Here is a 15,364-nt window from a genome sequence, read left to right on the forward strand (position 1 = left end):
GCCCCAACCCCTGCATTGACCTCAGGTATGCTAGCCCTGCCCAGGAGTGTGCCTTTCACCATGACACCAGTCAAGGGGTGTTTCCTGCCCCTGCACAAACCCATTAGGATCTACTCAGAAGTAACTCCCATTGTGCTCAGTGAGGCTTGCCCCTGAAATGCAGGCACATCTGGATTTTCAGGGGAAAGTAGAAGGGTGGGGAGAGGGGGGAAGCCTCTATTGGTCGAGCAGCCCCTGCCAGTCATATGATGTTCAGTCCAACTCCCCCCCAGAAGTATGTTCTGTGAAGTGATTTTTACTCGTGCAGAGAACCTGCTCGTGGAGCCCTGCGTGGACTAAAGTGCAGCAAAGCTGATTCCTTTTTAAAAAATCCGGTATTCCTCCATTAGCTTCTCCTTCCATTGTTGTGGAAACACAGCCGTGGTCCAGCAGGTGCACAGGCGCGGCCATTGGGGGCAGTTAGATGGTTTGGCAGTTGTCTTCTTTGGTAATGCATCCTTGCTTCCCAACACCTCTAGATATCTCATAGTAGGTTGCGAGCATGGTCTCCCGCACACGGTCCAGTAATTCTGGGACATCAGCTGCACTCAGATCCTCAGTCTTCATTGATGGGAGAATCCGGACTGTCACTTCCCCTGGGAAGAGACAAAAACAAAGGAACTGCTGTACTGAGCTAGGCAGACCAGCCATTCACTGTAGCTAACAGCCAGGGAATGTCGGATGAAGCTGAATTTAAAGTAAAATGTTCACTAGTTTGCATGAAACATAAGCCCTTCCTGCCATTTGGAAGAGTCTGGCTCACCTCACTCTTGGGGGGGGGCATAGTTTTGGAGGTACCATAGTGTACCAGTGGTAATGTCAGCTTCATTACCCTGACATTTCCAGTGAAATGATCTCAAGTAGTAGTACTGGTCTACCGGAGACCTTGGAGTGTTACTACAATTTGATGTTGGGCTAGAATTGTAATTAGTTCTGACAGGAGTGTGTGGGGGGGGGACACACGAGCAGCCACGTGCCGCTGCCAGAGGAGTGTGAGCCACCACCTCCACCTTCTGCTCAATACCTCACTCTGAGGGGTCCTTTTTCAGAGTGAGGCATTGGGAGAGAGGTGGCCCTGGGGACTGCCTGTACCATGGCAGCACAGGCAGTCTCCAGGGTCACCTCCTCACCAATGCCTCACTCTGAAAAAGGACCCCTCAGAATGAGGTATTTGGCTGGGCAGGCTCTGTGGAGAGCTGTGCTGGGTGCTCCCTTGCTGCGGCTCTGCATAGCTGCTGGATGTCTATTCTTTATGAAGAGTGAGGCTTAGGGTGGGCAGCGGCAGCAGCAACGGTGACGGCTGCTGCTCTGAAGAGCCACAATGGCTGCTTTCCTGTTGCAGCATTTGCTGCAGCAGGAGAGTGCCCAGCAGGACTTTCTAGAGTGCCTGCCCAGCCTATGCCTCACTTTGAGAGGCATAGAGTGGTGGCGGCATTGGAACTCCTGGCAGCAAGCACACAGAATCCATCCTGCCTCATGGGAGGGCCAGCCCTGTGTTTAGACAGGCTATTAAGACCTTTTTGTTTTGCTGTACCTTCAGTTATCATAGAATCATAGAACAGTAGGGTTGGAAGGGGCCTATAAGACCATCGAGTCCAACCCCCTGTGCAATACAGGAATGTTAATCCCACCCCTTGTCGCTTGTCGTTTTATACCTCTGATCTATCCTGTGAACTTTCTGTTCTCATTCTCTCTCTCTCTCTCACTCTCTCTCTCTGTGTGTCGTTAACAAAATATGCGAGTGTATGTTGATGACTGTTTTAATTAATGTTGCTATGCGAGTGTATGTTGATGACTGTTTTAATTAATGTTGCAAGCTGCCATGAGTTTCATAACAAAAACCATGATGGACCAGACCAAGGGCTTTCTTAGTCCAGCATTCTGTTTGCACAAGTAGCCAACCAGATGCCTGTGGGAGGCCCACAAGTAGGACAATAGCACAATAGCACACTCCTCCTTGTGTTCCCCAGCAACTGATATGCAGAGGCATGCTGCCTCTGATCTTGGAGGTAATATATAGCCGTCATGACTAGAAGCCATTGATTACCTGAGGGAAAAGGGTGGCAGGTTATGTATGCCAGCTCTCCCTCCCAAACACGGGGGTTTGGAAATCTGTGTTTGCTTCATTACATCTAGTTCCAGCCTCACTTCTCCACATGGGGCTTTTATCCTGTGATTGAGATTAGTTACTCACGGACATTTGTGGGTCCTTTACATGACCTCCAGGGCGTTTTCCGCCCTAAATGTCCTTTATCTCATTTTTTAAAAGATCTGAGATAATGAGCTATCACATTACAGCACCAAGGAAGTCGTGCAATAAGAGGAGCTAGACCACAGTGCCATCTAGAGGCTGTATAATGAAATATATAGAACATGCATGTAAAGCGGGGGGTGGGGGGAAGCGTGTGTAAAGGGAGCCCATCATGATCCTGTATTTAAAATGGAAGCAGAAAGCCTCGGTAAAGTTGCGGGATTTTAGCCTGATGTAGAGATGCTCTCAGAAGCACCAAAGAAACTCATTTCCACCCCATTCCTTTCCCACTCCCGCTACCTGATGTGAATTTGTTAATCTTCTTGTTGAAGAATGGGTTATAGGAGGATATCACCACAGGAACAATGGGCACCTGCATAGACATAACACACATCACATCAGAAACATTGAAGCTGCCTCATACTGACCTGATTTGCACATAACGACAACTCATGGTTTAAACAACCCATGGGTTGTCATACATAAGCGGGAGAGAACTCCACTTCTAAGCAGCAACCAACAATTTGGTTAACTTTGGGTTGTTTAACCCATGAATAACCCAAAGTGTCTGGGTTTGGACGTTATGCTAACGACCTACGAAGGATGTTCATAGGTTGTCTCTGCAAACCAGAAGTGGTGCACACACAGCCCCACAAATCCTGGGCAGAGTTCAGGGTGAGCCAGGAAGCAGATATAGAGTGGAAGGATTTGGAGGGTTAGGAGTCATAGCATATTGCAGCCTTCCCCAACCTGGTGTCCTCCAGATCTACTGGACTGCAATCTGAGTGTTGTAGTCCAACACACCTTGAGGGCACCAGGTTGGGGAAGGCTGGCCTAATGGGTCAGGGTGTGGGATTAATGGGGGAGGGGCCTGGTTTGAACCACCTGGGATACAGAACCTCTTTCAGCTTTTGGCTGTCTTTACATGAGGCATTTATAGTGCACACATGGCTGGCCACCCACGGATGTTTGCGGGTCCATTACATGACGCCGTCATCATCCAGGGCCCCTCCTGCGCTATCCCCTGCAAAAAGCATAGTAAAAAAAAAACCCAGTTTAAATGAGATATTTAAATAGAATGGGGTGCACAGCCATTTTTCAACCACTAGATGGTGTTTGTTTTTCATTGAAAGATATACAGGCTGCAGCTGGTGAGAAAGGCCCTTTGGTCGCATTCATCATCTAATGAGCCAATTCTCATTGTGCCATGGAGGTGGAAGAAAATACTCCGGGGGGCTCCCAGATTTTGCTTTAATGTAGAGATGCCCCAAGAGTCAAATTCCATTTCAGAGAAGTTCTCAGGGAGGGGGGAATCTAGTGGTAGGTGGGTCCAAAGGCAAAAGGGTATGGGGCTAAAAATACCAGCAAATTTTGGGTTAAAGCTCTTACTACAAACAAAAATAGGTTTAAGGAAAATTACATGTATAAAAATATGTATAGCAAATTTTAATACAAAAACTAATATTTCACACAACTTTAAAACAATATACAGTATTAGCAGTCCAACAGTATAACATGCATGCATAGCTGCAATGTTGTTTAGTCGTTCAGTCGTGTCCGACTATTCGTGACCCCATGGACCACAGCATGCCAGGCCCTCCTGTCCTCCGCTCTCTCCTGGAGTATGCTCAGGTTCATATTCATTGCATCGGTGATGCTATCTAGCCATCTCATCCTCTGCCGTCTCCTTCTCCTTTTGCCTTCAATCTTTCCTAGCATCAGGGTCTTTTCCAGGGAGTTTTCTCTTTGCATTAGGTGGCCAAAATATTTGAGCTTCAACTTCAGTATCTGTCCTTCCAATGAGCACTCAGGGTTGATTTCTTTAGGATTAACTGATTTGACCTCCTTGCAGTCCAAGGGGCTTGTAAGAGTCTTCTCCAGCACCACAGTTCGAAAGCATCAATTCTTCGGCACTCGAAGTACGCCAGTACTGCTTTTATATCTACTACTGTGGGCAAGAATCCCTTAGAAGAAATGGAGTAGCACTCATAGTCAACAAAAGGGTGGGAAAAGCAGTACTGGGGTACAATCTCAAAAATGATAGAATGATCTCAGTACGAATCCAAGGCAAACCATTCAACATCACAGTAATTCAAGTCTATGCCCCAACCACTGAGGCCGAAGAAGCTGAGGTTGATCGGTTCTATAAAGACCTACAACACCTTCTAGAACTAACACCCAAAAAAGATGTCCTCTTCATCATAGGGGATTGGAATGCTAAAGTAGGAAGTCAAGAAATCACCGGGATAACAGGCAAGCATGGCCTTGGTGTACAAAATGCAGCAGGACAAAGGCTAATAGAGTTTTGCCAAGAGAACATGTTGATCATAGCAAACACTCATTTCCAACAGCACAAGAGGCGACTCTACACATGAACATCACCAGATGGTCAATATCGAAATCAGATTGATTATGTACTTTGCAGCCAAAGATGGAGAAGCTCCATACAGTCAGTAAAAACAAGACCTGGAGCTGACTGTGGCTCAGATCATGAGCTTTTTGTTGCAAAATTTCAGCTGAAATTGAAGAACGTAGGGAAAACCACTAAACCATTCAGGTATGACCTAAATCATATCCCTTCTGAATATACAGTGGAGGTGACGAATAGATTTAAGGGATTAGACCTGATAGACAGAGTGCCTGAGGAACTACGGACAGAGGTCCGTAACATTGTTCAGGAGGCAACAACTCAATCCATCCCAAAGAAAAAGAAATGCAAGAAAGCCAAGTGGCTGTCTGATGAGGCTTTACAAGTAGCTGAGGAAAGAAGGGAAGCGAAAAGCAAGGGAGAAAGGGGAAGATATATTCAACTGAATGCAGAGTTCCAGAGAATCACAAGGAGAGACAAGAAGGCCTTCTTAAATGAACAATGCAAAGAAATAGAGGACAACAATAGAATGGGAAAGACTAGAGATCTTTTCAAGAAAATCGGAGATCTCAAGGGAACATTTTGTGCAAAGACGGGCATGATGAAGGACAAAGAAGGCAGGGACCTAACACAAGCAGAGGAGATTAAGAAGAGGTGGAAAGAATACACAGAAGAACTATACAGGAAAGATCTTAATATCCCCAATAGCCATGATAGTGCGGTCACTGAACTTGAGCCAGACATCCTCGAGAGTGAAGTCAAGTGGGCCTTAGGAAGCATTACTAACAACAAAGCTATCGGAGATGACAGTATTCCAGCTGAGCTATTTAAAATCCTACAAGATGATGCTGTTAAAGTGCTGTACTCAATATGCCAACAAATTTGGAACACTCAACAGTGGCCACAAGACTGGAAAAGGTCAGTTTACATTCCAGTTCCAAAAAAGGGCAATGCCAAAGAGTGTTCAAACTACCATACAATTGTGTTCATTTCACATGCTAGCAAGGTTATGCTCAAAATCCTACAAGCTAGGCTTCAGCAGCATGTGAACCGAGAACTACTGGAAGTCCAAGCTGGGTTTCGAAGAGGCAGAGGAACTAGAGATCAAATCTCCAACATTCGCTGGATCATGGAGAAAGCAAGAGAATTCCAGAAAAACGTCTATTTCTGCTTCATTGACTATGCTAAAGCCTTTGATTGTGTGGGTCACAACAAACTGTGGCAAATTCTTAAAGTTATGGTAGTACCAGACCACCTTACCTGTCTCCTGAGAAACCTGCACGAGGGACAAGAAGCAACAGTAAGAACTGGACATGGAACAACCAACTGGTTCAAAATTGGGAAAGGAGTACAACAAGGCTGCATATTGTCGCCCTGCTTATTTAATTTATATGCAGAGTACATCATGAGAAACACCGGGTTGGATGAATCGCAGGTTGGAATTAAGATTGCTGGGAGAATTATCAACAACCTCAGATACGCAGACGATACCACCCTAATGGCGGAAAGTGAAGAGGATCTCAAGAGCCTCTTGTTGAGGGTGAAAGTGGAGAGTGCAAAAGCTGGTTTGAAACTCAACATTAAAAAAACTAAGATCATGGCATCTGGCCCCATCATTTCCTGGCATATAGAAGGGGAAGAAATGGAAGCAGTGACAGATTTTATTTTCTTGGGCTCCAAGATCACCGCAGACGGTGACTGTAGCCATGAAATTAAAAAACGCTTGCTCCTTGAGAGGAAAGCTATGGCAAACCTAGACAGCATAGTAAGAAGCAGAGACATCACCTTGCCGACAAAGGTTCGTATAATCAAAGCTATGGTTTTCTCAGTAGCAATTTATGGCTGTGAGAGCTGGAGTATAAGGAAGGCCGAGCGCTGAAGAATTGATGCCTTCGAACTATAGTGCTGGAGAAGACTCTTACGAGTCCCCTGGACTGCAAGGAGGTCAAATCAGTCAATCCTAAAGGAAATCAACCCTGAGTGCTCATTGGAAGAACAGATACTGAAGCTGAAGCTCAAATATTTTGGCCACCTAATGCGAAGAGAAAACTCCCTGGAAAAGACCCTGATGCTGGGAAAGGTTGAAGGCAAAAGGAGAAGGGGATGGCAGAGGATGAGATGGCTAGATAGCATCACCGATGCAATGAATATGAATGTGAGCACACTCCGGGAGAGAGTGGAGGACAGGAAGGCCTGGCGTGCTATGGTCCATGGGGTCACGAAGAGTCGGACACGACTTAACGACTAAACAACAACAGCCGCTTTTCGCACCCTTTTATTGACTATGAGTTCTACTCCATTTCTTCTAAGGGATTCTTGTCCACAGTAGTAGATATAATGGTCACCTGAATTAAATTCACCCATGCCTGTCCATTTTAGTTTGCTGATTCCCAAGATGTCGATGTTCAATCTTGCCATCTCATGTTTGACCACATCCAGCTTACCTTGATTCATTGACCTTACATTCCAGGTTCCTAAATGATTTTGTTCTTTACAGCATCAGATTTTCTTTTCACCACCAGACACATCCACAGCTGAGTGTCCTTTCGGCTTTGGCCCAGCTGCTTCACGCTTTCTGGCGCTACTTGGAAATACCCTCTGCTCTTCCCCAGTAGTATATTGGACACCTTCTGACCTGAGGGGCTCATCTTCCGGTGTCATATGTTTTAGCCTTGTGATACGTTCCATGGGGTTTTCTTGGCAAGAATACTGGAGTGGGTTGCCATTTCCTTCTCCAGTGGACCACATTTTGTCAGAACTCTCCGCCATGACCTGTCCGTCTTGGGTGGCCCTGCACGGCATAGCTTATGGCTTCACTGAGTTACGCAAGCCCCTTCGCCACAACAAGGCAGTGATCCATGAAGGGGTAGCTGCAATACTGATTTCCAAGTCAAAATAGTACTTTTAAAGATTTTAATAATTTTTAAAATATTAATTTTATATTAAAATTTGCTATATATATTTTTATACACATAATTTTCCTTATACCTGTTTTGTTTTGTTTGTGAATGGTTAAGGGCAGAACCGTTTTACTGATATTTAAAGGTCTTACTGCCAGTAACTAAGCCTTAAGAGAGCCCTTTCAACCTTTAAGAATGCATAGCATTCTGGTGACCCCCAGAGGGCTGGATTGGTCCCCAGGCCTGAGGTCCTGCACACCTGATATATAGTATATATGAAGAAATGACAGGCACAGAGCAGCGGAAGCTGGATGTTTTTACCTGAGCTTGCACGGCCAGATGGAAGGCCTCTTTTTTGAAGGGCAGCATAGTGGGTTCATAGTTTCGAGTGCCTTCAGGGAACACCCAGATTCGTAGCTGGATGGGATTGGAAGAATATTGAAAACTGTCCAAACCTGACTTTCCTTCCTCCTCAAGTGAAAATAGAACACAGAAGACCTCTGTCTTCTAGCCTCTCCCTTGTTTGTGATTTCTCCCAGTTAGTTTTTGCCAGTACTGCCACCACGTCTCGGTGAGGCAAGCTGTATTTTCCTGGTGTTGGTCACACGGTTATGTTCAATCAATTGGAAACAGGAAGTGCAAGTAAAACAGCACTGGGTCTGAAACACTTTCCTGGCTAAAACAGGCAGAGGCCCAGTCTATTCTGGGTTTTCCTCATCCCATCAGTAAGTTTATGCCTTCCTCCTACCTGGAACTGGAAGCAAGCCATCTGCCTATATCATCCAATTTTGCTTGGTCAGTTCAGTCTACAGGTCAGAGGCGAGAATGGATTGCCTTCTTCCCTTTGATATACAGTATATAGTGTTCACTCAACACTCTCCACGGGTACATCCAAGGTGCGAAAGGAGATAGTGAGACCACACCCTCCACCCAGGACATCACATGCTCTGCTGGCCCCACCCCCAACCTGACACACATTCAGCATAGTAGAGATATGCCAAAACATTATATTTGTGGAATGGTTCCAACCGTTCCAGTTTCAACTGTGTAATGATTACATATAACAGTTCCAAAATAACATCGTTCCAGGAAGGACTTGTAACTAGCAGGAGATGGAACTCTTCGTTTTGATATATTCCAAAATGTTATGACACTACATCATTCCTGGAAGTCTTTTTATACTGCTTTATCTACTTTAATGATTACAACAAATTAAATCATTAATATAGGTTAAAACAAAACAGAAAAATTAGATAATTCAGACTCTTTTTAATTAAATGTGTTATTGCACCTAAAATAATAAAAGTAATCCAAAGTAATTAATCAGCATACCATAAAATTGAAATCAAAAGGCACTTAATAGTATTTTTATTTTTATTTTTGCTTCAGGTAAGTAAATATTAAATTAAACTGAAACTAGCTTAACACATTTATTAAATATATAATAAAAAATAAAAAAGCTTATTGATGGACTAGACTAGATATAGACCAACTCAAACAGCATATATAATATCTTTGTGAAGTAGATAAGAGTAATTAAAACATAATACTATTAGACTTTGGTAATATTGATTGCTGGTTGCACATTAAATTTATGTAAAATAAAAACAGGACTAGACTAGATATGATATATAATAAAATTAAAATAAACAAATAAACAGAAACTTTCTATTAATATTAATTTACGATAGCAAACAATTAAAAGCTACCTACATATCATAGCAATATAAGTAACATAACAGATAGGAACTCTGCTACGAACAATAACTCTTTGGAATGTTTGGAACCGACATGACAAGAATAACTCGGATATTTTAAAATGAAGTAACTGAAGCCAGTTCCAGGCGTTCCAGTGAGTCAGCAACTTCGCACATGTCATAGACGTCAGTGTCATATGAATGGGGCAGGGGGGAGGAAGGATGTTTACTCGGAAGTAAGAAATAAATCTCGCTCCTCTTCAGTGAATCTTTAATATATCCCAATACTGGATGAGAGTCTCTGTAAAGCCTCTCCCTTCTGTTCATGTTTACTTGGAAGTTAGAAATAAATCTCGCTCCCCTGCAGTGAATTTTTAATATATCCCAATGCATACGGAGCCATGGTATATCGCTAAAACATTCAAGGATTAAAGCACTAAAGTGTTTAAGGAACTAAAGCACTTTAGCACTTTAATGCTGTAGCGATATACCGTGGCTCCGTATGCATTGGGATGTGTTAAAGGTTCACTGCAGGGGAGCAAGATTTATTTCTTACTTCTGAGTAAACATTAACTGAAGGGAGGGGGGCATGTGTTAGACATTAAAAAGAGTCTACCTCAGTTGAATGAGTGTCCCCACTACTGCGGTATTGTGAGGGGTCGCTGCTGCGCTCCTGGGGATTTTCTCAATGGGAAAAGCTACGTAGGTTGGGGAACAAGAAAGAATGGGGCATCCCACCCCCTTGACCATGTCACTGCCAGGTCACAGACGCACAACCAGGATTTAATGCAGGGGGACATGGCACACTGTGGCAAAACTGTGTGGAAGCCACATTCTAAGAAAAAGACACAGTAGAAGGACTTTCAGAAACTGCACCTTTTCCTGAGGGAAGCATCGGCTTTGCTGTGGATCCGTGACAATATTATGTGTCGCAAATGACCTCAAAGTGCTCCCCCTCCACAGTAAATCGCCTGTGAAGATTGACCCCAGGAGTCATTACTGAGGAACACACATAAACACACTGGGTAGGGCTCTGCATTAGGCAGAATGGGGCTGCTCCCTCAGGGAGCAGGTTTTTGGAGTCACCGAAAGGCAGCAAATTGCTAGTTACTTTTTTTATTCTTGTCTTTTTACTGCCAGGAAGAGGAAGAGGAGCTGGTAGGATTTTCTGCCTCTGGTGCCAAAATAACTTGGTTGGCCTTGGATACTATGTACCATGACTTTCAGGGGATAGGGTCTCATTTGCCATTCTGCATTCAGGCAGCAAAATGTCTTGAGCCGGCCCTGACATGAGCCAGGAAGACCTTGTTGCTCAGGCAAGGTCCCTGCCGCCCCAACTGGAAGCCTTGTGATAGCCCTTCCTTTCCTGGAGGGCCCAGTGCATGCAAACCAGTCCCTGAGAGGCCCTCACTGCCCAGGAATGCGTTCTGAGAGCTGACAATATGGGATAGCTGCATACAGAACCTAGAGCCGCAGGTTCTAAGAGTGGCAACTCCTGACACGTCTGTGGGCATGCTGAAAGGACAGGGGCCAGTGAGTTTGCAGTGTTGGCCACATGTAGAATAAACATGTAGAGTGGAACACCTAATAGGGCACGGCAGGAACAAATAAGTTTTCAGGCCGTTCCTGAGCCCTGCTGGGTTTAACTCTTTCAAATCAGGCCTTAGTTCTTAATAGTCTGTGGATGGTGGCAACAACCTGTTGGGAATTGGGCTATTGGGTCTCATACTGGTGAGCCTAATTGCTGTCTGTGTAACGTCAGGCCAGGGCTGCCCCTAAGTGCAGGAAGAGGGAAAGCCCAATTGGGCCATTGGTGATTCCAAGGCAGGGACATGTTTCCCAGCTCCTTACTCACATTGTCCCGAACCATGGCGTCTGCTGTTGCTGACCTGACCCCAATGGCTGCTTTGCTCTTCTTGCAGTCGATGAAAATGAAGCCACTCAGCCAGCAGGCCACACCAACAGTCAAATAGTATAAGAGCTCCTTCTTGACAATGAGGATGCATCGCTCTGGCAAGATCTGAAACATCCCTAGGACAGATGGAAGAAAGGTGGTTGAAACCAAGGTCAATTGTAACCTTCTTCCCACCCTTTTCATACAGTCCCTAGTGAGAAATGCAGCCAGGTTGGTGGTTAGATTTGGGCCGGGGAGACTTGGGTTCAAATCCCTGCTTAGCCACAAAGCTCCCAGAATGATCTTGGGCTGGTCACAGACACACTCTCACCCTAACCTACCTCACAGGGTTTTTGTGAGGATAAAGGTGCCCTGAACTGCTTGAAGGAAGGATGTTTTGGCTTCTGCCCTCATCAGTAGCTGTGCTGTTAACTGGGTATCAGGAATGGCAGTTTGGAATGCCTGAAGAAAAAAGGTTGTCACTTTACACCACCTTCCCTCTCCCCACCCCCTCTGTGTGTGTGTGTTTCAATCTATCCTTCTTCACAGGGTTCTTGTGAGGAGAAAATGGAAAGACCCTATGTATGCCCAGCTCCTTGGAGGAAGGATGTTGGGGTACAAATGTAATAAACAAACTCTGGAAAGGCCAGAACCTCCTGTGGGCCAGTGGCTTTGCCTCATTCCTTTCAGGATGACTTTGCTTGGCCTGTTGTCAGGAAGCGTCACCCCCTGACTTTGGTCATCTTGCAAACAGGAGCAAGGCTGTAGGCCAGGGTGGGCAACTTGTGGCCCTCCAGATATTTAGGCCTACAGATCCCATCATCCCTAGCCAGCATAGCTGATGGTAAGGGATGATGGGAGTTATAAGTTAGAACATCTGGAGGGTCACAAGTTGCCCACTCCTGCTGTAGGGAGAAGTGATGGACTGTTGCATTTCCCTTTTGATGATGCGTGAATGCATTTTGCTCAAGCTCAAGTCTGAAATGTTAGCTGTGTTTAGGGTTGGGAAAGGGTTTTTTGGGGGGTGGGGGGTGTTGCAGTACAGACTAGCCAATGACCTGGAGTGGGGATGTGGTTGCCTTTGCCTGAGTTCTGTAGCTTCAGTCATTTGTGTGAAGTGATCTCCAGGTGTAAATAAAAGAAATGGTGCTGTACCAAAAATTTCTTCCATATGTTTTCCCCCCTGACCATTTTCATTCAATTTGAAAGAAAAAAATGGTTAAAAAAGTCAAGTCAAGTCCAGGGGGAGATGTCATGAAGTTATCCCATTGGGCTTGTTCAGATCTGGAAATGCAGGCAGCTGTGAGGGCTGCAGAGTGATGCAGAGATGTGTGATAGAAAGAAAGAAATTGGAAATTTCAGCACAGCATGAAAAAGAAATCTCTTGCAAGGATTGCTTTCCTTGCTCTTGTGGCCCCAGCCATGCTCCTTTGACCACATCCAGTTAGTACCAGCCCTGTCCATCTTTGGTCATGCGCCTCCCTTTAAAAATAATAGGTGTGAAGAACTAGCTAGAATTCTTTAAAGGGTGTGTGTGAGGGGTGTTTTTCAGAACACAGTGTCCTGTTTCAGCACAGGCAAGGGTCATGGGCAAGGTGCAGATAGTCCTAGGAGGAGCAGTGAGAGAGCAACGAGCTCAGTCCAAAGTCATACACAGAAGTTCCGAGGAGGGTTTGCAGGCACAGGCAGAGGTGAGGTCAAGGCAGGCCAGAGAAGCCCCGGCAAAGTTTCTTTTCCAGGAAGTCCCATGAATCTACAAGTTCTGGCTCCGAGAGTGAGTAGGTCTGGCTGGCAGGGATGGGGGGTCCAGGAAGCAACTCGATAGCACAGTGATAGGGCCGATGTGGAGGCAGGTGATCTGCTTCTTTCTTATCAAAGACATCCTGGAAATCCTGGTACTTAGCTGGAAGGGAGCGTGAGGGTGCTGGGAGTTCTGGGTCTGCTGCCGCCGATGCCTGCTCAGGCCAGCAATGTTCCTGGCAGTAATCCAAAATGAAGAGTAGTTCCCTCTGGGACCAGGAGATCTGGGGATCATGAAGCATGAGTCAGGGCATGCCCAGGACTAAAAGGAAGCTGGGTACTGTGGCCAGGTAGAATTGGAGTTGCTCTGTGTGACCCTGAATTTCCAGGTTCAAAGGCACTGTCTCATGTGTGACAGGGCCTGACCAGAGCAATCTTCCACTGATGGTTTCCACCGGGCCTGGCACATCCAGCCAGCACATGGGGATGTGATGGCCACAGGTGAATTCGGCATCCATAAAGTTACTGGAGGCCCCAGAGTCTATCATGGCCTCTACCTGCCAGGTTTCATTGTTATTGCCCCATAAGGAGGTTGCCATGAGCAGGGGCTGCCAGGTTCCATGGGGCTCTTGGGGGTGGAGCAGGCTCTCCCACTCCAGAATAAGGAGCCCCTCCAGGTCTGAGGTTGGTTGTTTTCCTGTGGTGTGGGTCTCACTCTCTTGTCAGGGCAGTTCCTGGCAAAATGCCCTGTGGTGCCACAGTACAAACAGAGTCCCTGTCGTCTGCCTTGCTCTTTTTCCTCAGGAGTCAGTTGAGGTCAAGTGCCCCCCAACTGCATGGATTTCTCAGCCATGGTGGGTGGCAGGGACCCAAGTCCCATGGTCCTGTGCAGATCAGCAGGTGGTCCTGCTGCTTTAAAGGCCGATGACTGGCGGGCTTGGTGACGGGTTTCCAATCACCCATCGATCTGCTTGCAGTGTTCATCAGGGCTGTCAAGGTCTCAGGAGGTTCAATATGGGCCAGCTCATCCAAGATGTCATCTGCTGGGCCCTCCCAGAACTGGTCCGTAAGGGTGGACTCATTCCAGGTCAAGTCCTGGGCCAGCAAGCGGAAAGCACTGGCATACTCAGTGACAGATCCCTTACCCTGGCGGAGGCGCCGGATATATCGGTTGTTGGTTTCACCTTTTGGGGGGGTCCTGCCAAACAGCCCACATTACCTCCAGAAAACTGGGGAGATCGGTCAGAAGAGGACTGTTCTGGAGGAGATAGGGCATGGTCCATTTGGCAGCTGGGCCAGTGAGCAGGCTGATCAGAAAGGCTACTTTTACTTGGTCCATTGGGAAATCTTCTGGACAGAGCTGTATATACAGCTGGCAGTGTGTCAAGAAGGCCAAGAACTGGTCAGGGGTCTCATCAAATTTTTCCAGGGGTGCTACCAGGCACTTACATCTCATAGTGGGAGGTGGCGTAGCCTTCAGTTGGGCTAACTGAGTCTGCAGGTAGTTGACTTCAGCAGCAAGCTGGGCTACTTGGTCCCTGAGGACCTGGTTCTCCTGTACCACAGCCCCCATTTGGCAAAGGCTGCAAACAGACTGTCCTGTTTCAGCGCAGGCAAGGGCCATGGGCAAGGTGCAGATAGTCCCAGGAGCAGCAGCGAGAGAGCAACCAGTTCAGTCCAAAGTCATACACAGAAGTTCCGAGGCGGGTTTGCAGGCACAGGCAGAGGTGAGGTCAAGGCAGGCCAGTTTACCAGTGTCTGTTTTAGCAAGCATCAAGGCCAGTCGGGGGTGTCCGAAAGCATTGTCGAGATGGGTAGCTGAAAGTCTAGGAGTCTATCAGGTTGGGTAACTTGAAAGCAAAACCAAGATTAAGGAGCTGTTGTTTGCAGCAAAGTTGGCATGGGGAGGCTGAATTCATAGCTGGTCATTAATCAGCACAGCTGGCTAATTAGGTCAGCGTGTTGCTTTTAAGGGAGGCCCCACGCTGTGACTTCCTTTTGTTCTTTTGCTGCTCGAGTTTGATTCTACACTGTTCAGAAGGATGGATCATCTCAGGCTCTGCTTCCAGCATTTGGGAAAATTCAGGAACTGCTCGGGAGGGGCCAGGTTGCTCCTGTAATGGTTCCCAAGGCCTCCTGTTCCTTGCCTAGCTCTGGCTGGGGCCCATTGTGCTGGCTCTCCCCCTCCTCTTCTTCCTCAGAGGAATGCTCCTCCAGGTAGGGCATGACATGACACAGAGTGCCTTTCCACAATTTCTCACCACTGCAACTGCAGCTTTTCCCCACAAACAATTAAGGAGCAGGACTTCAAGACAGGGCAGATGGCAGGGCTCTCCTTTGAGTACCACTATGTGCAGTGTATGTATGTGTGTGTACATGCACACCCATTTATGTGCACGCATGTGTGTGTGTGTGTGTGTGTATGTATGTATGTATATGAAGCACTACTCCCGTCTCCTCTGACAGCATCCTAAG

General features: G+C 46.4%; 1 protein-coding gene across 1 annotated transcript in view; it reads right to left on the minus strand.

Moving 5' to 3' along the window:
- Positions 1–441: 441 nt before the first annotated feature.
- The window catches only part of LOC146355137 (1-acyl-sn-glycerol-3-phosphate acyltransferase alpha-like), a 29,724-nt gene continuing 14,801 nt past the window's right edge, over positions 442–15,364 (minus strand). Inside the window, exons 3-6 of the mRNA XM_084840775.1 lie at positions 11,111–11,286; positions 7,880–7,975; positions 2,591–2,663; positions 442–635 (exon numbers count right to left, since the gene is read on the minus strand). Of these exons, the coding sequence (XP_084696901.1) occupies positions 460–635; positions 2,591–2,663; positions 7,880–7,975; positions 11,111–11,286 (521 nt within the window). The 3' untranslated portion in view covers positions 442–459. The remainder of the gene's footprint in view (positions 636–2,590; positions 2,664–7,879; positions 7,976–11,110; positions 11,287–15,364) is intronic.

The sequence above is a fragment of the Heloderma suspectum genome, chromosome 2 (genome assembly GCF_057233095.1).
Source record: "Heloderma suspectum isolate Gila_16-S chromosome 2, 16-S_ref, whole genome shotgun sequence".
Taxonomy (NCBI): Eukaryota; Metazoa; Chordata; class Lepidosauria; order Squamata; family Helodermatidae; genus Heloderma; species Heloderma suspectum.